This window comes from Vicugna pacos, unplaced genomic scaffold, assembly GCF_048564905.1.
Source record: "Vicugna pacos unplaced genomic scaffold, VicPac4 scaffold_104, whole genome shotgun sequence".
Lineage (NCBI taxonomy): Eukaryota > Metazoa > Chordata > Mammalia > Artiodactyla > Camelidae > Vicugna > Vicugna pacos.
The window spans coordinates 2,097,779-2,119,818 of NW_027328784.1; the positions used below are offsets into that span (position 1 = coordinate 2,097,779).

Genomic DNA, 22,040 nt, shown 5'->3' on the forward strand with positions numbered 1-22,040 from the left:
CCTGCCGTTTTCACTGTAAAACCGTGTTGGAGCTTGTACCTCCCCATATATATGTATGGAGTGGAGTTGGCAACTGAAAAGAAACTTTGTGTTTCCTTCAAGCTAGGTGAAGGACGGCTTTCACACACACTTATCTCTCAGAACTGAGCATGTGGAGAGACGTTCGTTCATCCAGCACAAAGGGAACGGGTTGCAGGAGAAACCCTTACTCTGGTTTCTCAGTCTGTTTCCTAGTGCCGGTTTGAAGTGCCTGCCGTTTTCACTGTAAAACCGAGTTGGAGCTTGTACCTCCCCATATATATGTATGGAGTGGAGTTGGCAACTGAAAAGAAACTTTGTGTTCCCTTCAAGCTAGGTGAAGGACGGCTTTCACACACACTTATCTATCAGAACTGAGCATGTGGAGAGACGTTCGTTCATCCAGCACAAAGGGAACGGGTTGCAGGAGAAACCCTTACTCTGGTTTCTCAGTCTGTTTCCTAGTGCCGGTTTGAAGTGCCTGCCGTTTTCACTGTAAAACCGAGTTGGAGCTTGTACCTCCCCATATATATGTATGGAGTGGAGTTGGCAACTGAAAAGAAACTTTGTGTTCCCTTCAAGCTAGGTGAAGGACGGCTTTCACACACACTTATCTCTCAGAACTGAGCATGTGGAGAGACGTTCGTTCATCCAGCACAAAGGGAACGGTTTGCAGGAGAAACCCTTACTCTGGATTCTCAGTCGGTTTCCTAGTGCCGGTTTGAAGTGCCTGCCGTTTTCACTGTAAAACCGATTTGGAGCTTGTACCTCCCCATATATATGTATGGAGTGGAGTTGGCAACTGAAAAGAAACTTTTTGTTCCCTTCAAGCTAGGTGAAGGACGGCTTTCACACACACTTATCTCTCAGAACTGAGCATGTGGAGAGACGTTCGTTCATCCAGCACAAAGGGAACGGGTTGCAGGAGAAACCCTTACTCTGGTTTCTCAGTCTGTTTCCTAGTGCCGGTTTGAAGTGCCTGCAGTTTTCACTGTAAAACCGAGTTGGAGCTTGTACCTCCCCATATATATGTATGGAGTGGAGTTGGCAACTGAAAAGAAACTTTGTGTTCCCTACAAGCTAGGTGAAGGACGGCTTTCACACACACTTATCTCTCAGAACTGAGCATGTGGAGAGACGTTCGTTCATCCAGCACAAAGGGAACGGTTTGCAGGAGAAACCCTTACTCTGGATTCTCAGTCTGTTTCCTAGTGCCGGTTTGAAGTGCCTGCCGTTTTCACTGTAAAACCGAGTTGGAGCTTGTACATCCCCATATATATGTATGAAGTGGAGTTGGCAACTTAAAAGAAACTTTGTGTTCCCTTCAAGCTAGGTGAAGGACGGCTTTCACACACACTTATCTCTCAGAACTGAGCATGTGGAGAGACGTTCGTTCATCCAGCACAAAGGGAACGGTTTGCAGGAGAAACCCTTACTCTGGATTCTCAGTCTGTTTCCTAGTGCCGGTTTGAAGTGCCTGCCGTTTTCACTGTAAAACCGAGTTGGAGCTTGTACCTCCCCATATATATGTATGGAGTGGAGTTGGCAACTGAAAAGAAACTTTGTGTTCCCTTCAAGCTAGGTGAAGGACGGCTTTCACACACACTTATCTCTCAGAACTGAGCATGTGGAGAGACGTTCGTTCATCCAGCACAAAGGGAACGGGTTGCAGGAGAAACCCTTAGTCTGGTTTCTCAGTCTGTTTCCTAGTGCCGGTTTGAAGTGCCTGCCGTTTTCACTGTAAAACCGAGTTGGAGCTTGTACCTACCCATATATATGTATGGAGTGGAGTTGGCAACTGAAAAGAAACTTTGTGTTCCCTTCAAGCTAGGTGAAGGACGGCTTTCACACACACTTATCTCTCAGAACTGAGCATGTGGAGAGACGTTCGTTCATCCAGCACAAAGGAAACGTTTTGCAGGAGAAACCCATACTCTGGTTTCTCAGTCTGTTTCCTAGTGCCGGTTTGAAGTGCCTGCCGTTTTCACTGTAAAACCGAGTTGGAGCTTGTACCTACCCATATATATGTATGGAGTGGATTTGGCAACTGAAAAGAAACTTTGTGTTCCCTTCAAGCTAGGTGAAGGACGGCTTTCACACACACTTATCTCTCAGAACTGAGCATGTGGAGAGACGTTCGTTCATCCAGCACAAAGGGAACGTTTTGCAGGAGAAACCCATACTCTGGTTTCTCAGTCTGTTTCCTAGTGCCGGTTTGAAGTGCCTGCCGTTTTCACTGTAAAACCGAGTTGGAGCTTGTACCTCCCCATATATATGTATGGAGTGGAGTTTGCATCTGAAAAGAAACTTTGCGTTTCCTTCAAGCTAGGTGAAGGACGGCTTTCACACACACTTATCTCTCAGAACTGAGCATGTGGAGAGACGTTCGTTCATCCAGCACAAAGGGAACGGGTTGCAGGAGAAACCCTTACTCTGGATTCTCAGTCGGTTTCCTAGTGCCGGTTTGAAGTGCCTGCCGTTTTCACTGTGAAACCGAGTTGGAGCTTGTACCTCCCCTTATATATGTATGGAGTGGAGTTGGCAACTGAAAAGAAACTTTGTGTTCCCTTCAAGCTAGGTGAAGGACGGCTTTCACACACACTTATCTCTCAGAACTGAGCATGTGGAGAGACGTTCGTTCATCCAGCACAAAGGGAACGGGTTGCAGGAGAAACCCTTACTCTGGTTTCTCAGTCTGTTTCCTAGTGCCGGTTTGAAGTGCCTGCCGTTTTCACTGTAAAACCGAGTTGGAGCTTGTACCTCCCCATATATATGTATGGAGTGGAGTTGGCAACTGAAAAGAAACTTTGTGTTCCCTTCAAGCTAGGTGAAGGACGGCTTTCACACACACTTATCTCTCAGAACTGAGCATGTGGAGAGACGTTCGTTCATCCAGCACAAAGGGAACGGGTTGCAGGAGAAACCCTTACTCTGGTTTCTCAGTCTGTTTCCTAGTGCCGGTTTGAAGTGCCTGCCGTTTTCACTGTAAAACCGAGTTGGAGCTTGTACCTCCCCATATATATGTATGGAGTGGAGTTGGCAACTGAAAAGAAACTTTGTGTTCCCTTCAAGCTAGGTGAAGGACGGCTTTCACACACACTTATCTCTCAGAACTGAGCATGTGGAGAGACGTTCGTTCATCCAGCACAAAGGGAACGGGTTGCAGGAGAAACCCTTACTCTGGTTTCTCAGTCTGTTTCCTAGTGCCGGTTTGAAGTGCCTGCCGTTTTCACTGTAAAACCGAGTTGGAGCTTGTACCTCCCCATATATATGTATGGAGTGGAGTTGGCAACTGAAAAGAAACTTTGTGTTCCCTTCAAGCTAGGTGAAGGACGGCTTTCACACACACTTATCTCTCAGAACTGAGCATGTGGAGAGACGTTCGTTCATCCAGCACAAAGGGAACGGGTTGCAGGAGAAACCCTTACTCTGGTTTCTCAGTCTGTTTCCTAGTGCCGGTTTGAAGTGCCTGCCGTTTTCACTGTAAAACCGAGTTGGAGCTTGTACCTCCCCATATATATGTATGGAGTGGAGTTGGCAACTGAAAAGAAACTTTGTGTTCCCTTCAAGCTAGGTGAAGGACGGCTTTCACACACACTTATCTCTCAGACCTGAGCATGTGGAGAGACGTTCGTTCATCCAGCACAAATGGAACGGGTTGCAGGAGAAACCCTTACTCTGGTTTCTCAGTCTGTTTCCTAGTGCCGGTTTGAAGTGCCTGCCGTTTTCACTGTAAAACCGTGTTGGAGCTTGTACCTCCCCATATATACATATGGAGTGGGGTTTGCTACTGAAAAGAAACTTTGTGTTCCCTTCAAGCTAGGTGAAGTTCGGCTTTCACACTCATTTATCTCTCAGACCTGAGTATGTGGAGAGACGTTCGTTCATCCAGCACAAAGGCAACGGGTTGCAGGAGAAACCCTTACTCTGGTTTCTCAGTCTGTTTCCTAGTGCCGGTTTGAAGTGCCTGCCGTTTTCACTGTAAAGCCGAGTTGGAACTTGTACCTCCCCATATATATGTATGGAGTGGAGTTGGCAACTGAAAAGAAACTTTGTGTTCCCTTCAAGCTAGGTGAAGGACGGCTTTCACACACACTTATCTCTCAGAACTGAGCATGTGGAGAGACGTTCGTTCATCCAGCACAAAGGGAACGGGTTGCAGGAGAAACCCTTACTCTGGTTTCTCAGTCTGTTTCCTAGTGCCGGTTTGAAGTGCCTGCCGTTTTCACTGTAAAACCGAGTTGGAGCTTGTACCTCCCCATATATATGTATGGAGTGGAGTTGGCAACTGAAAAGAAACTTTGTGTTCCCTTCAAGCTAGGTGAAGGACGGCTTTCACACACACTTATCTCTCAGACCTGAGCATGTGGAGAGACGTTCGTTCATCCAGCACAAATGGAACGGGTTGCAGGAGAAACCCTTACTCTGGTTTCTCAGTCTGTTTCCTAGTGCCGGTTTGAAGTGCCTGCCGTTTTCACTGTAAAACCGTGTTGGAGCTTTTACCTCCCCATATATACATATGGAGTGGGGTTTGCTACTGAAAAGAAACTTTGTGTTCCCTTCAAGCTAGGTGAAGTTCGGCTTTCACACTCATTTATCTCTCAGACCTGAGTATGTGGAGAGACGTTCGTTCATCCAGCACAAAGGCAACGGGTTGCAGGAGAAACCCTTACTCTGGTTTCTCAGTCTGTTTCCTAGTGCCGGTTTGAAGTGCCTGCCGTTTTCACTGTAAAGCCGAGTTGGAACTTGTACCTCCCCATATATATGTATGGAGTGGAGTTGGCAACTGAAAAGAAACTTTGTGTTCCCTTCAAGCTAGGTGAAGGACGGCTTTCACACACACTTATCTCTCAGAACTGAGCATGTGGAGAGACGTTCGTTCATCCAGCACCAAGGGAACGGGTTGCAGAAGAAACCCTTACTGTGGTTTCTCATTTTTTTTCCTAGTGCCGGTTTGAATTTCCTTCGGTTTGCACTGTAAAACCGAGTTGGAGGTTGTTCCTCCCCATATTTATGTATGGACCATATGCCGACACAAAAGAAGAGATTGTAGTTAATATAAAGTGGCTGAAATCAATGTCCGGAAGACCTAGCTAAGTTTCCTAAATGTCCCAACTTAACTAACCACAGGACTGCCGCATCAAGAATGGGGCAAATAGCACCTTGTGAATTTTTTTTAATAAATAAATAATGATCCACTTCCTACCACCGGCAATTATGTTAAGACTGAGTATAAGTTCTTACAACAAATAGTGTAGAAATCATAATTTCTTCTTGATTCAAACCACTTCTTCTATAAATTTTGAATCTTTTTTCTTCAGACGGATTTGTGCCATTTGACCTAGTGATAAAATTTTCAACTTGCTTTTATTAAAAATATTCACCATAGTGAGAGTTTATTATATCAACTATTCCTTTATGGGAAACCCTTGTGCCTTGTCACTCTGTTTCATAATATTTCCTGTGGAAAATTCAATCCTTCATTCATGAAAAGTCTGAGCAATATTTCTCATGGAAATCCGTCCTAAACTGCAACCCAAGAAATGAAATTGACACTGAGCAGCCCGTGAAGCAGGCAGACACATGCAGTGCACTGTTGTGTTCCCGCCTCGTATTTCTGTAACCAGCAGGGAAATTTGTATCTCAAGAAATAGACATAAACAATTTTCAGGACCTGAGCACACAGTTTCCCTTTCAGGGTTTAGTGGGCTTCCATTTAATTCTATGAGAAATGTTTAAAACAACAGGACAACAGCTGAGATAGGGTTTAAAATAACTTTTATTTCAGTGAAAATAAAGCCAACTGACTGTTATCATTTTTACTTTATTTGATCTCACTCTCTTACTTTACCTTCCCAACCTCCTCCACAAAATGATGGTGAACATCCCCTCCTGGGTCAGAAATCTAAGTAGAAATTACCAATTACATTGAGGTGTGCTTTGTTGTTTTATTTTTCAAAACAACCAAGTTTCATTCATATGATTTAATAATTAAGATCAGAAACAAAGTCTACTCAATAAATGGTAGACAACACATGTCGTCATAGCTGCTCATCAGGTTTGGCCCCACGTTACACACTTTTACATGGACATGTGCCATGTGCTGTCATGGGAAATGGTGAGTGGGGACAGGGCCTCTGCTCTCACAGGGCACACAGCCTGGTTGGGCAGGCGGTGTTCAATCATTGCCCTTTTGTCTTTAATATACTTACAAATTATGGGAAATGCTATTTAAAAAGAACAAAATGAGTCACTGAAAGTGAAAAATACAAGGACAGTATTTAGGCTGAGGGAAGACAGGGAATCTCTTTGAAGATCTGACACTCCACTGAGACCCAAAGGACAACTCTGGCACTGAAGGTGAAGGGCAGGGACACACTGATAAAGGGCTGAAATCCAGAATATACCAAAATTTCTTTACACTCAACAAGAAGGATGAATAACCTGATTAAAAAATGAGCAAAATGCCTGAACACACACCTCATCAAAGAAGAAATCTGGATGCCAAAGAAGCCTTTGGAAAGATGCTCCACAGCACCTGTCATCAAGGGGATGCAGACTGAAACAGCGAGATACCACTGCACACCTGTCAGAACTGCCAAAATGCAGAACACTGACAGCACCGAATGCTGGTGAGGATGTGGAGCACCAGAAATTATAATGCATTGTTGGTGGGAATGAAAAATGGCCCAGGTACTTTGGAAGACGGTCTGGCAATTTTTTACAGAGCTAGACGTAATTCTAACATATGATCCGGCAACTGTGCTCCTTGGTGTTTACTCGATGAAATGGAAACTTATGTTCACACACAAATCTGCATACAGATGTTAATAGCAGCTTTATTCATACTCAACAGGATTCAGAAGCAACTAAGCTCTTCTTCAGTAGGTGAATGGATAAATAAACTGTGGTCCCGCCAGAAAATGGACTATTATTTGGTGCTAAAATGAAATGAGTTATCAAGGAATGAAAAGACATGGAGGAACCTTAAATGCATATTACCAAGTGAAAGAAGCCAATCTGGGAAGTTTCAGCAACTGTCTGATTCCAACTGTATGGTGTTCTGGGAAAGGGAAAAACACAGAGACTGAAAGATCAGTGGCTGCCAGAGGCTAGAGGGGAAAGAGCAATGAATGAGGTGCAGCACGGAGCATTTTAAGGTCACTAAGACACACGACTCTGTATGATGCTGTGATGGTGGATACATGTCATTGTACATCTGTCCAAACCCACAGAGTGCACAACACAATGTGTAAATCCTAGTGTCAACTATGGGCTATGGGTGATGATGACATGTCAGTGTAGGTTCACCCATTGTCACAAATGTACACTCTGGTGCAGGTGTCAATATTGAGGAGGCTGTGGGGGCAAACTGCAGTTCATACACCCAATCCAGCCCCAGCCACCGCTGTTAATAAAGCTCTATGGGTGTGTGGACTATCTGGTTGTTCTGGCATCTAAACAGTAGAGCTGAGCAGCTGCACCAGAGATCAGGAGGTTTTCAGACCCTGAAATATTTACCCCCAAGCCCTTGAAAGGAAAAGTCTGCTGAGCCCTGTTCTAAATGAATCAAGATTCACCCTGATGAGGCAGGACAGCAGGGCCCAAACCAGGCATGGTTAATGGGGCTGAAGCAATGTTTTAGTTCCAACACATTTGCTGAAGTCCTGCAAGTCCAGTGACAGACTGTAGCCAGGAAGCGTCTGCAGGAGGAGTCGGGAGCAGGCCTTCCCGCCAGGCTCCGGGATGCCGGGGGCCGCGTGCCGCACGGGGGCCACCCGCTTGAAGAAGGTGGACTTGCAGTGGAAGCCGATCAACTCGTAGAGCTCGGAGAGGATGCTGCACGGCTGAATTTTCTCCTCGGAACGCTGAAGCACAGGGAGAAAAGCAACAAGCATCTGAATGAAACACGTAAGTGAAAAAAGACCCATAAAAATGGTTTTCCCTTAAAACAGAGACCCGATGACACAGGAAGGAAGAGGAAGGCTGACTTAGTGCACTGATGGGACCGGATGCAGAAACGCAGGGAAGCAGCACTGTGCAGACACTCCAGACCCTCTCTGGGCCCCACCTCTCCGCATTCCACCTGTCCCTTTACTAGAAAAGCCCGTATTCCCTGAAATAGAGGAATCTGCTACCTAAACATGGGACACAGAGAAGGGAAAGAGGAAAAGGAAGGGAAAGTAAAGGAACAACAGTTCATCTAGACCCTAGGGTCTGGGCGGGACTTTCACCAAACACACAACTTCTCAAAGCACAGAGCGCACAGGGAGAGGCTGACAGAGTGATTGCGACTTCTGCTCCTAAAGCACCCAGCTACCTGTCAGCACACGCTGCGCCCATTACTGAATCATTACAATCATCTCAGAAACAACTACTACCCCGGCTCACAGGCAAGGAAATCTGAAACTCGGGGAGGAATTATTATCATCCTGGACAAAGTCCCACAGCCCAGTAGTCTCAGAGCCTCCGGCAGACCCTGGGCTAAAATGCTCCTCATCACCACGGGCCCTGAGACTCAGGCTGAGGCCACGTCAGGTCTGCACGGGCCCAGAGCACAGTCTGTGGGACAGGGAATGCTCCCACTCGAAGTGCCAGGTCAAGGCCCTCAGGAACTTGTGTAATGAAACCAAATCCCCAAACTCATTTCCAACCCACTGCCCTGTCCGGGAGGACTGCTCGGCACAACTGCGCTGTCACCTGTGCACAGGCTGAGCAAGGGGCCCAGACAGTGATGTGACATCCCAGTGGAAGTGGCTCGGAGACCACTTCATCACAGGACAGATTCTCCCGGCTTCCAACGTTAACTCTCCATTCCATTTCCAACTGGAAAGTAAGTTTAGACTTGTTTTCCTCTCTTAGAAACAAAGAGAGCGGTAACATCAGAGGGAAACTCAAGACAGAGGAAGAGTCTCCTGGTCATTTGCAAGGATAGGCCGGGGAGGGAACAGAGACAGGGATCAGAAAGACCCGTGTTCCAGTCCAAAGTCTGCACGTCACTCGCTTTGACAGTTTCCTTTTTAATACAGGTGATAAAATCTAAATATGATTTTTGGGAAAACTAAATGAAATAACGTATTCCACTAGCATAGGTGTAAAATCCTCCATGAGTGTTCCAGAAATGGACGTGATCGTGGTTAGTTACTGTCTGCCAATTCTTGTGTTCTCAGCTCACATCACCCAACCAGAGATGTGCGAGAGATTGCCTCACCAGCCAGCAGCCTTCTCCAACTTGGAAACTTACAGTGTCCGAAGAGCAGGCAGTGTTGGATGCTTTGCGGCACTCTGGAGGTAGCACTCCAGTGATGACTTTAAAAAGCTGGGGAGAATTTAGGGGACCATACAGTTCAAATACAGAGTACTCATTCCATGTCTACAAATATTCATCTCTAGCCATGATGAGTAAGAGAGGAAATACATATTCAAACATACATCATTTTCCCACATAAGTGCATCAAAACAATTTGGAAAGAGTGTAACTTTCTTCTCTAGATCACACAGCGGGGATTACAAGGTTTGTACTGACAGCCCTACTTGTAAATCATCTGCAAACGTAACTGGGTCCACTATCAGTCATCATAATTTGAAGGGAATGTTAGAAAAGAAAAAAGCCAAGCTAATACTCTCCAATCTTTTGTTTGGTTACGATGTCACAGAGGAGATGGACAGCTCAATAAGGAACCACTCTGCCGTGATCACGGAGCCGGGGAGCGGGATGTGCGGCAAGATGTATGACGCAGCCGCAACTGTGCCCATGATTCTAGGCAGGTACCCAAAGTCACCTTGACAAGGTGTGAAACGTTTATGCCCACGTCCTCATAACCTGACATGTATTAAGGAGAAATGGAAACTTATAAACGGCCAATACCCTTGGTGGATACACCGTCCAAAGAGCAAAGTCACAGTTTGTCAACTGGCCATCCCGGTACCTTGGGATTCATTCTTGAAGAACCTTAAAAACCACTCCTCTGCCCTCAAGAAGTGCTGCCTACTAGTCCTATCTTTGGCTCATGGATACCACATGTTGAAGTGAACTTCAATGTCTGCACAGATTTGACTGTCTTTCTCCAGGTTCACTTGTCCATTCTGAAGAGGCCTGAGCTAAGTCCAAATTCCTTAAGATTAATTCCCTCCAGTGACAACTCAACGAGCCTGTAATTACAAGCCAACTGAACAGGACTGTCCTCAGCGAAAAATGTCACCAACCCTTCACTGCTTTCTTAAACTCCTCTCCTGGTTAATTGCAACATACTAACACCACCCTCCACCAAGTTCCCCAACTATGTCAAATAGAAAGTAAGGTCCATAAAAGAGGAGACAACTCCATAGTCACCTTTGAATTCCTAGCATAAAGTAATGTCAATAAATAGAACTATGATTATGGCTTCTTTCCTTTAAAACCTTTCTGGTTATTTAAATGAGACCATGGAAGGGAGGTGTTTGAGTCCAGTATCTTGATCCAGAAGACTCTGGAGGCCTTTTTCAGAATGGCTGTCCACTGATTCATTCAAAACACACCTTCTCTTTCCGGGAGGAGCTGTGATTTTCTGCCATGGGTTTGTGGTCACTCTCATGCCAGAACAGCTTTAAACTAAATCCTTACTTTGGATATGTTATTTTTCCCGCTTCCAAAAAATTTTACTTTCCTTACTTCCTTGCCTTGAGGAATGCTTTTATTCTTTTCTTTCTAATTCAACCTTTTATAAAGCAGGATTCTCAGGATGTGTTTGGCCTTATATAAGAACAGCCATCCAACTCCCAGTGTGAGAGGACACAGGCTCACCTCCTGCCCTCCTGCCAGGGCAACTGAAACTCAGTTCAGGAGCCAACCGGCACCCCAGGGCTTCTAAGGCTCACGTATCTCCCAGAATCCCTGCTTTCTGGTTTGTCTTGGCTTCTGAGAATTTCCCCTCACTTTCTTGACAATTAGCTGTGCAGCTTGAAAGATGAGGAAGGAAGGTTTTATTTCTTAATCAGAATTTAAAGGAACTTATGTAATGAAGCTTTTCACGAGTTTCTAGAACCCTCCATTGCTGAGACAGAAAACACACAAGATATTTTCTAAATTTAGCTATCATGTGCATTTTTTCTTTGCTTTTGTTTTGTTAACTGCTAATAGACATTTTTTAATTAAAAAATAAAATAAGGTCCCAAATAAGATAGAAAATTGAAGGGGCAAACAAAATTAAAGAGCAAAGACAGAAAAATGATAAGTACTCTACAAAGTTAATAGAATAAATACACTATGGATCAGACCAGCAATTCTCAGTAACAGCTAATTGAAACCTGACCATGAGGTAAAACGTCTCTCCTGTCAGGAGATGACCAACAGAAAATAGAATTAAATCAACAACCTAAAATTCTAAGTCTGGCGAGGTATAGAAGTCTACCAGCTAAGTGTGTCTTCTTCTGGAAAAGAGGGAGACTCACCAGCTCTTTTCTGTGGAGCCTGAGCCCAGGGGAGGACAGTGAAGTGTGTTCTGTAAGTACCCAATTAGCAAAGTGAGTGATGAATAAAGAGATGTGAGCTTTGATGAGAGATGATACTACTATTCACTTGTCCTGTAAAGTATGTCTTCGCGTTCAGAGATCAATATCTCAGCAGGAAAATGCACAGCCCGGGACCAGACCACTTCTGTGATTGTGACACTGCACTTAGATGTCTCAAGGGCACCTCCAACTCCACCTGCAAAGAGCTAACTTCACGGTGTTCCTCCCATAGCCATCCTGCCCAGGGCCCTTGGTCAGGGGCAAGGTCTCCCTGCCTCTCCCAGCTCAGGCCAATCACTCACAGATGTGACAAGACCCCTCCTTCAGGGGCAAATTTCCTCAGTCAACCAGATCCACCACCCACACCTGTCCTACCAGGTACTCACTGGCACTCCCTCAGCACTGACTCTGTGCTGGGGACCATGCTGCACACTGTGCACACGTTATCTCACTGGATCTACACAGCAGTCCTGGGAGTTCGGTACATCACTGCTTCTATTGATTAGATAAATTGTTTCACTTCCTTGGGTGTGTCATCCAAAGTGACACGGCTACTGAGCCACAAACCTGGGACTGAAAATCACTTGAAAATTGAACACTGCTACACCTTGCAGCCACCCTACTCTGACTCATCACATCACCTCCTGCCGAGCCTTCTAAATGTTTCTAAGCATTCTACAAGACAAAAGTGATCTACGAGAGCATCGCACTAGCCTACTTAAAATCTGTCAATGACGGTCCACTGCTCTTAGGAGAAAGCCCCACCGGGCCTGAGCACAGCCCAACGGCCCGGCATCCGCTTTCCCTGCGCGGCCGCGCCGCCTCACCCACCACGCAGCTCTACACGTGCAGCGTCCAGGACAGGGATGCTGACTCCGTACAACCCGGGGCTCGTCTCACTCAAACAATGATCACCCTCTTCAGTGGTTACCTTCTTCAATACTGAATCTCAGAAAAATATTTTCTCTGGATGAATCAATATCTTTTCCCTTACAACTTCCCATCATTGATAATGAGCTCCCCCCAAAAGAGAGAAGACCTAATCCTCAGTCTCCTTATCTGTAAAGTGCAAATAACAGGGAAATATGAGAGGTTTTATTAGAAGTAATATTCATGTGAGGCTGAGGGACAATTCCCAACATACAGTAAGTACTCAATATGTGCTTACTTAATATTAATAAGAATAGATTACATTCCAGCAACCTTAAATCAATGCTTTATGGCTTTGTCTAAAAGACTACCGACAAACTGTTGGACGAACTGTTTTGAGCAGATCAGCACAAGTGTACTGGGCGAGGTAAGCGCTGACTCCAGTTACAGCTGCAACCAACCAGCACTACAGGGCGGGAGCAGTTTGCTCAAACTCTTACATGTTGCTTGAGCATTTAGTTGTAGTTATTGAATAAAGACAGGTATTATTTACTCAAAGCTCCTGAAACATAAATCTTCAAAGATTGATGCAAATTATGTTTCAAGTACAACACTCTCACTAGAAATTACTTGAAAATTATAGTCTTAGCTCCTCCACACATCAAAACAGCATTTTCCTAATGTATCTGACTATGTACTCTGAAAGGATTGTTTAAAAGAAATTAAGATGAAGCCATCCTGAATAAGATCTCAGTATCATCTACACAAACCCCACCCAAAGGTCTCATTTCTCACTTCCACATAGGTGTTCAGATGGCTTAAGCTGGGTCTTGGTTTCTTATGACACGGGGGTGGGAAGAATTGTGGATAGATCAATGTAGCAAATATAAACCTAGTGTATTTGCTATGTAGGAATCCTAGAAATAAATAAATTGATATATATAGTCCCACCCTTATGAAGCTAAGCCGTTCCATTTACAACTGCATAAAAAATAAAATGAGAGATACATTTAACAAAAGTTTACAAGATTTGTACATTGAATATTTTGAAGTATCACCAAAAAATTTTAAAATATCTTCATATATGGAAGGCATCCCATGATCATGCAATGGTAGAAAATATTGTTAAAAATGTTAAGACTTCCCAAAGTAATCTACATATTTAATGGAATCCCTATCAAAATTCCAGCTGACTTCTTTGCAAAAATTGAAAAACTGATCCCAAAATTCATATTGAAAGCAAGGGACCCAGGTCAGCCAAAACAATCTTGAAAAAGAAGAGCAAATTTGGAGGACTCACTCAAAGGTTACAGCAAATCTATAGCACTCAAGTCATTATGCTTCTGTCATAAGTTTGGATGCAGAAATCTATGAGACACAATAAAAAATCCTGGGGGGAAACTTACATTTACAGTCAGTTTTCCAGAAATGTGCCAACAACACTCCATTGAAAGTATAGTCTATCCAACAAATGGAGCAGAGACACCTGGGTATCTGAAGGCAAAAGAATGAATCTGGAATCTGGACCCCGTATTTTATATAACAAATATTAATTCAAAATGGATCACAGACAGAAACGTAAAAACTAAATATATGAACTTTCTAAAAGAAGACATAGTATGAATCTTTGTGGTCATAGGATAGGCTATGGCTTCCTAGATACAATACCAAGAGCACAAGTGATAAAACAAAATAGATAAAATGGACTTCATCAAATTAAAATCATTTGTTACAAAGGACAACATCAAGAGTGTGAAATGAAAGGGGAAAGGGGTAGCTCAAATGATAGAGTGCGTACTAAGGAAGAAAAACAAAATGAATAAATCTAATTACCTCCCCTATAAAGAAATTGTTTTAATGTTTAAAAAAATTAAAGTGAAATGACAATCTGCAGAATAGGAGAAAAATCTTGCAAAGCATATATCTAATAAGAGACTAGTATCCAGGATATAAAACAAATGCTTACAACTGAACAATACAAAGAAAATCGACCCAATTTTTTAATTTGCCAAGGATTTAAATAGATACACAATTGGCCAATAAGCATCTGAAAAGATGGTCAGCATCACTAGCGAAATCAAAATCAAAATGAGATCTCATTTTAAACTCACTAGGATGGTTATAATCAAAACATGGACAATAACAAGTGTCAATCAGGAGGCAGAGAAATGGATACCCTCAATATGCAGCCGTTGGAAAGGGGCAATGGTGCAGCTTCTTTGGAAGAGCCCGATGTTTCCTCAAAAGGTTAGAGTTATGTGGCTGAGCAATTCCACTCCTACATGTAGAGTCATCCTTCAGTGTCCTCGGGGGGTTGGTTTCAGGAACCCCCACCCTGGATACCATAATCCAAGGATGATCAAGTCCCTTTGCAATCAGCCATCTTGGTCCATGAAGTGGAAACTACAGATAAGGTGGGCCAACTGTACAGCCAACAGAATGGAAATGTATTCTCACAAAAACTTGCACATCAATATTCATAGCAGTATCATTCAGAGTAGCTAAAAGTCACTAAAAATATCCATCCATCAATGAATGGATAAACAAAATTACCAAGAATAGTCCCACAAACTTTTGGTAATTGAATCTTTGACAAAGGAGGTGAGAACATACAATTGAGCAAAGACAGCCTCTTCAGCAAATGGTGCAGGGAAAACTGCACAGCTGCATGTAAATCAATGAAGTTAGACTACCCCCTCACAACATACAAAAAAATGAATTCAAAATGGCTTAAAGACTAAAAATTGTAGACAAGACACTATAAACCTCTTAGAAGAAGACATAGGCAAAACATCTGACATATATCTCAACAATATTTTCCAAGAGCAGTCTACTATAGCAATAGAAATACAAGCAAAAATATACAAGTGGGTTCTAATTAAACTTACAAGCTTTTGCACAGAAAAGAAAACAAAAATTAAAGCAAAAAGACAACCTATGGAGTGGGAGAAAATAGTTGCATTAAATGAAAGTGACAAGGGCTTAATTCCCAGAATATGTAAACAGCTTTTACACTTGATAAAAAAGAAAAACAAACAATTCAATCCAAAAATGGGCAGAAGACCTAAAGAAACATTTCTCCAATGAAGACATACAAATGGCCAATAGGCACATGAAAAAATGCTCAATATCATTATCAGAGAAATGCAAATCAAAACTGCAAACAAGTATCACCTTTCACCAGTCAGAATAGCCATCATTCAGAAGTTCATAGACACTAAATGCTGGAGAGGCTGTGGAGAATTGGGAACACTCCTACACTGTGGTGGGAATGCAGTTTGGTGGAGCCATTGTGGAAAACTGTATAGAGGTTCCTCAAAAGACAAAACCTTGGGGGCCCAGATGACACAGCAATCCCACTCCAGGGCATATATCCGAAAGGAAACGTAATTCAAAAAGACAGTTTCACCCCAATGTTCACAGCAGCATTATTTACAATATCAAGACATGGAAACAACCTAAATGTCCACTGACAGACGACTGGATAAAGAGGTTGTAGTATATATGTCCAATAGACTACTATTCAGCAATAAAATAATAATAAAATAATGCCATTTGCAGCAATATGAATGGACCAGGAGAATGACATTCTAAGTGAAATAAGCCAGAAAGAGAAAGAAAAATACCATATGAGATCGCTCACATGTGGAATCTAAAACCAAAAAAAAAACAAAAACAAAGGAACAAAAAGATAAACTTATCTACAGAACAGAAACAGACACAGAGACATAGAAACCAAACTATGGTTACCAGAGGGGAGAGGGTGTGGAATGAATAAATTGGGAGTTCAAGATTTGCAGATGCTGAGTATGTATACAATAAACAGCAAGTATATACTGTATAGCACAGGAGAATATATTTAATAACTTATAGTAACTTATGTTTAAAAAGGATATGAAAATGAATGCAGGTATGTTCCTATTTAACTGAAGTTTTGTGCTGTACACAAGAAACTGATGCAACACTATAAACTGACTAGACTTCAATGAAAATATTTTTAAATAGACCAAAAACGAAAAAAAAGGAAAAGGATATTTTCAAACAAAAAGAATAATGTACTGATTCAGGCTACAATATGAATGAACTTTGAAAATTTATGCTAAAATAAGCCCGTCACAAAAGGGCAAATAGTGCCCTTTAAGGTGAACTGTATCTAAGCATTTATTGTACTACTCCTGTAAATTTTCCGGAGTTTTGAAGTCTATCAATACCAAAATAAAATGTATTATTCATTAAAAACTTAAAACCCTTCCTCACAGGAGGGCTTTAATTATTAAATGCAGAAAAGCATGTAAAACTCTTGGAACAACAATTTTCACGTCCACACACAGTCACTGCTGTCACTGCCACTCAGAGTGTGGTGCCAGCGCTGGTGAGATCTGCCTCCACTCGCTCCCCTGCAGAAAGGAGTGAAGGCCTGAGCTCTGACAGGCAGGGTGAGCGTGAACCTGAGTCATACACAGCCACGTTCCAGACTCTGCGTTACCCAACTTTCTTATACAAACTGCAACATGTAATGTAAACACTCTAGAGGGATGTATCTTACAACACAGGGAATACAGACAATGTTTTACAGTAACTATAAATGGAGCATCTATTGTACACCTGAAACATATATTTTAAATCAGCTATGTCTTTATAAAAAATTAAAAAATAATTTAAAAATGTTATCCCTTTAATATTCAATTTGGTTTTTAATTAACTACTAAACAGCTTAGAATATATAAAAGCATTTAAGTGTGATGTTTGTTTACATATTTATTTACTTCAGCCTCCTGCTAAAAGAGAAATTAAACAATTTTTTAAACACAGCTTAACAACCATAACAACAAAAAGGCAAAACTGAGAGTGAAGAGAAAATGGAGATTCAATACTTAAATGAAACCAGGGGGAGGTAAACTCATAAAAATGGATTCCATGAAGTCAGGGCAAGTGTTAAAGGCCGACTAGAAATTCAGCTGTAAGATTCTTGGCAGCTAAAGCAAAAAGAAAAAGATGATGGGGCAGGTGGTAGAGCGTGTGCTTAGTGTGAACAGGGTCCTGGGTTCAAGCCCCAGGGCCTCCACTAACAGATAAATATACCTAATTACCTACCCCCCAAAAGAGCCCCAAAGAAAAGAAAAAGAGAAATTTCTTTCCAAAAAAATCCTGATATTAAATTTGGATTAAATACTTTAAAAATAAAAGGAAAATAGAAAAGATGAGTGACACTGTGAACAAAAACCCCAGCTGGGCTAACAAGCTAAGTCACAAATCTAAGTGTGATAAGTGTCGGTTTACTGATCTAAGTTTTGCTGGGCTAACTCGTAAATCTGAAGTTCAGTGTCAGTTTACTGGGCTAACAAGCTAACTCGTAAATCCAAGGTCAACAATTGTCAGTAACGTGATCTGTTCCAAATTGATAAGCTTCAGTGTACTGATTCCTTGCTTTTTGTTGTTCGAGCCTTATTGGCTAAAAGCCCCATACTTGTAATTAACCCTATAAAACCTCATGTGCACGTCTTGGATGTGCTCAGGGCTTGGGAACAGAAGCCCCTCTGAGCCCGCTGGCATAATAAATCTCAGTACTCCCACCCTCTGAGTGCTGCTTATTTCTTGGCTGGCCTGTTGTTTCCGTAACAACACAAGCGATAATGCCCGTGAGATAAATCTGCAATGGCTGCTGGCAGGTTCCCATGTCTCATGTGGGAAAATCTGAAACATATTTCTCACCACTCAGAGTCATCCTCAGCCCACCCCACATCTCCCGCTGTTAAATGCAGGAACACACGCAGGGCCCGGCCTTTGCTCTCTCTGTGTCATCACAGTGAGACAGGCTGGAAGGGCACAGAGCAAGCCATTCAAGAAAGACCACAGCAATTAACATCAAAATGGTGGAGAATTCAACCCCCAATAGGTCTTGAGGCTCAGGATGAAGAGATTTAACTTCTAGTAGATCCTGAGCTTCATTATACACCCATTGTAATAGTAACATGGTGAATAACACGGCCCCAGGCACCATGGCCGTCACAAGGCTAGCCACAAAAGGTCAAAGGGTGGAAAATGGCCAACTCCCTGGAATCCCAGCCCCTTGCCCTAAGGCTGGTCCTTCTACTTATTAGCATATGAAACCACGAAGCCCAAGAAAAGGAGCAACACAGAGCCACATCCCAGGAACCCCTCTCTCTACCTCTTCGGAGAAGGCCCACACTATTTCTGTGGAGTGTGTGCCTACTTTTAATCTGAGCATCAAACCCCCATACTTCGTGACGTTTCTCATGCCTGTCAATGTATCTCTCTGAATAAATCTACCTTTACTCAACACTGGCTTGTTCTTGAATTCTTTACTGCATGAAGCCAAGGAACAAAATCTGGTGGGGCACATCCCAGGGGCTCAACGGAAGCCTGGGACACAGCCCTTCTCATGCCCCACATATTTTTTCTTGTATCAACAGGACTGGGATGTGAAGTGAGGTCTGAGGCCCCAGCTAAGGGACAGAAGCAGCCTCCAGGTCTCCAATTGGTGGGCAGCCTCTCCCCCATCAGGGGCCATGGGGTCTGCCTGGTTCTGTGTGTTTTTTTGTTGTGCTGACTCCCCAGTCAGAGAGATTTCTCCTTAGGCCTGGCTCCACAAAACCCTTCTCTCCAAAATACAAGCACATCATGTCACAATCCTCTTGTTCAACCATGAATTGTTCAGCCAACTTTTTCCTTCCCCAGTTAAGTACCTAAATGTCCTCCCTGCCATCCCACCACTTCTTTCTTTTTGAGAACTCTGCACTCCCCACACACCATCCTGAACGCAGGTGCCTTGCTGGCTGGGACCGAGATGTTTCAGTCTCAAACATCCTGAGTCCTTTCTCTTTCCACTTGCTAACTTAAAAAGGCCTTCCTGTGTCTCCCACCGCTCTGATTCTGAACGTCAAAAAATGCTCAGGTTACATTCACTCTGTGAATACCTCCCAGGTTTTGGCTAGGTTTCCTTCCCAAGATCTTCATTAAGGAGCTGCATCAAGAAGTTTAAAGGGGCTATTCTTACATTTGAGTGGAGGAGCCTGCAAGAAATTTAAATGGCTTTGAAGAGAGAGTTAACCAGGGACAGAGAGGTCGCAGGTCCTAGTCAACAGTGTCATGAGGCAAAATGTTCTTCAAAGGCTCAGAGTGGCTTCTGAACACGGAGTCGGCAGGGAGGAGGTGACAGGCAGTGAGTGGGGTGAGAGACACAGGGTACGGTCCCCCAGAAGGGGAAGAATTGGTTATTTTCTAGTTTTCCAATTTCTTACTACCTTTTTCTCTTATTGCCACATACCATTTCCTACGAATTAAGCATATCAATGTCAGTCATTTGGGCCACTTGGGAGAAGCTGCACGATGCCATTCACAGGGCTGGGACATGACAGCCACACCAGTCTAGGTTGAAAGACCAGTGGGGTATTTCCATGGTAATCACGGGCATGCAGCAAACTCCCCAGCTTCAATGACCTCCTCTCAAAGTTGGCGCCAATAAAACTACCAAGCAAAATGCGTGATGATTCTGGCCAACATCTGTTTATTAGTTAAGTGCCTGTGACACCTGCCACTTAATAGGGAATGAGTACGATCAACGAGGCCCTGTCTACCTGGCCACACGCGCCCTGCCTTCCTGCCTTGGTGCAGCAGCACAGCCTGTTTAGCTGAGATGAGCGCCCCCAGAGCAGCCCCGATGGGAAAGCTCCCAGCTCTGCACGGCCAGACGTGTTCCTTTCCTTCTCAGAGCTGATCACAATTTGCTGTCGTCTGTTTTTATGTTTATCCCTTTTGTAACTGCCTCTCCTCCGGAGATTTTGCTCAAGCAGCACAGGACCAGGTGTGTCTTGTGGCCTGCCGGATATTCTGGGCTGGGAAACAGCCGAGCCCACATCTGGCTCTGGTGCTGAACGGAGAGAGCAGAAGGCCCAGGAGCCCATGCTGAACCGAGGCCCCTGCACACAAAATTATGGTCTGACTTTGGGCAAATTACACAGTCTTTTTTACCCTGAGATTCCTCATCTGTCCATAAAAATAACTGCCCATGGCACACAGAGTTACAAGTATTAAAGGAAATCACCAAATTCACAAAGTAGCCAAGGGGCTACCAGTGCATCCTAAACAGACACATGCTGCCTTTAAGGCTCTGACACACACCAAGCGTGGTGGTCGAACAAAGTGTACACTGCTAAGTGTCAGTGTGTTAAGTGCTTCATGTGTGCTATAATAATCTTCAGAACTTACAACAAGCCCAGGAAGTAACGAATATTATCATGCCCATTTCACAGACTCACCATCAGTTTAAGAGAGGTTACATTCAAGTCCAAGGCGCTATGGTGAGTAAATGGCGATTTCAACCTGAATATGGGCCCAGGCCTGGGCTCCATCTCTGTCCCATCCACCTGACCACTGCCTATGAATTCCACCTGTCCAATACCCAAGTTGAAGCCAGCCAGCTCTTAAATGCAATGTGTGTCACCGTTTGTCAATGTTGGTTCATTACCATAAACAGTTCTCAGAAAGCACTTCAGAAAGGAAAGTTGGACTCACATACCTGCCCACAAAGAAGAAGAATTCTGCCTTGCCTTCTCCTGTAACGTGCAGAAACCCTTCCCATTCACCACCGAATCCTTTTGTATGCTTCCTCCGTGTTCATGTTTACACATGGCTTATTAAAGTAGAAGTTACCTGCAGTAATTCCATCTCGGTTCCATTCCAAGCTTCCAGATTATCCATAATCAGGGTAATACCATAATTTTCTGTGAATGAAAACACTACAAATTGAATGAAAATATTGCAACCATGTCACTAAACAAAGAATGCTGAAAACAAGTCATCAGCGGCTGCCGCCACCCCCCAGTGAAGACAGGCCTGCAGCCATTCACAACGGTGCCCTCTGAGCAGACTCAGAATAAGAAAGGACAGATTACTGGCCCTAGATAGCTAGGTGCTTGTCTAAAGTATATATTCAGTCAGCCCAAATGTTGGCTTCCTCCCATATATTGAAAAGCATTAAATTCATGAACTTGAGATACCTGGCTTTCTTTAGATAACAAGCAATGTTTTATTGTTCTGACTACCTGGTCTTTGTTGTAAAGCTCCTATATAATCCTAGCTTCTCCCCTACTCTTGCGAGCAGTCCCTCAGAGTGTTCTGAGAGGCGGTCATCCTGGCTCGAGTCCTTCTGACAAATAAAACATAACTCTTAATATTCAGGCTGCACGTTTATTTCAATCAAGTCCCAGAATAGACACAACTCATCAATTGTGTAATGGGACACACTGGATCAGGAACCAAAAGAGTGTAGTAGTCCCTAAGAACTACGGCTCCCTCTTTCTTCCTGTCATTATACAATCCCACCAGAACTCATTACTTTGCTGTCTGCTCCTCTGGCAACCAAACTCAGAGAATAGTCAACTCAGCAGAGCGTCCTGCTGGGGAGAACCCCTGCAGCAGCACAGCAGGCTGCCTGCCCTCCCGCACGCTCTGACGACTGCTAGTGTCCTCCGTGGAAACCAGGCCAACAGAGCTGTTCCCTACAGCTACAAAGTCCCAAATATTAAATAAAACCTTTCATTTTATACTATATGTTACATATATACCCATCTCTGAAAACAGCTTTGCCAGAAGCCCAAATCTTCAACATTAATCTGCAAAGGCAAATCAGGTCCCCAAGG

At 43.5% G+C, this 22,040-nt stretch overlaps 1 protein-coding gene across 1 annotated transcript in view; it reads right to left on the reverse strand.

Moving 5' to 3' along the window:
- Positions 1 to 7,359: 7,359 nt before the first annotated feature.
- LOC140694801 (trafficking protein particle complex subunit 9-like) overlaps positions 7,360 to 22,040 on the reverse strand; it is a 49,054-nt gene continuing 34,373 nt past the window's right edge. Inside the window, exons 8-9 of the mRNA XM_072957864.1 lie at positions 21,052 to 21,122; positions 7,360 to 7,886 (exon numbers count right to left, since the gene is read on the reverse strand). Of these exons, the coding sequence (XP_072813965.1) occupies positions 7,638 to 7,886; positions 21,052 to 21,099 (297 nt within the window). The 5' untranslated portion in view covers positions 21,100 to 21,122 and the 3' untranslated portion in view covers positions 7,360 to 7,637. The remainder of the gene's footprint in view (positions 7,887 to 21,051; positions 21,123 to 22,040) is intronic.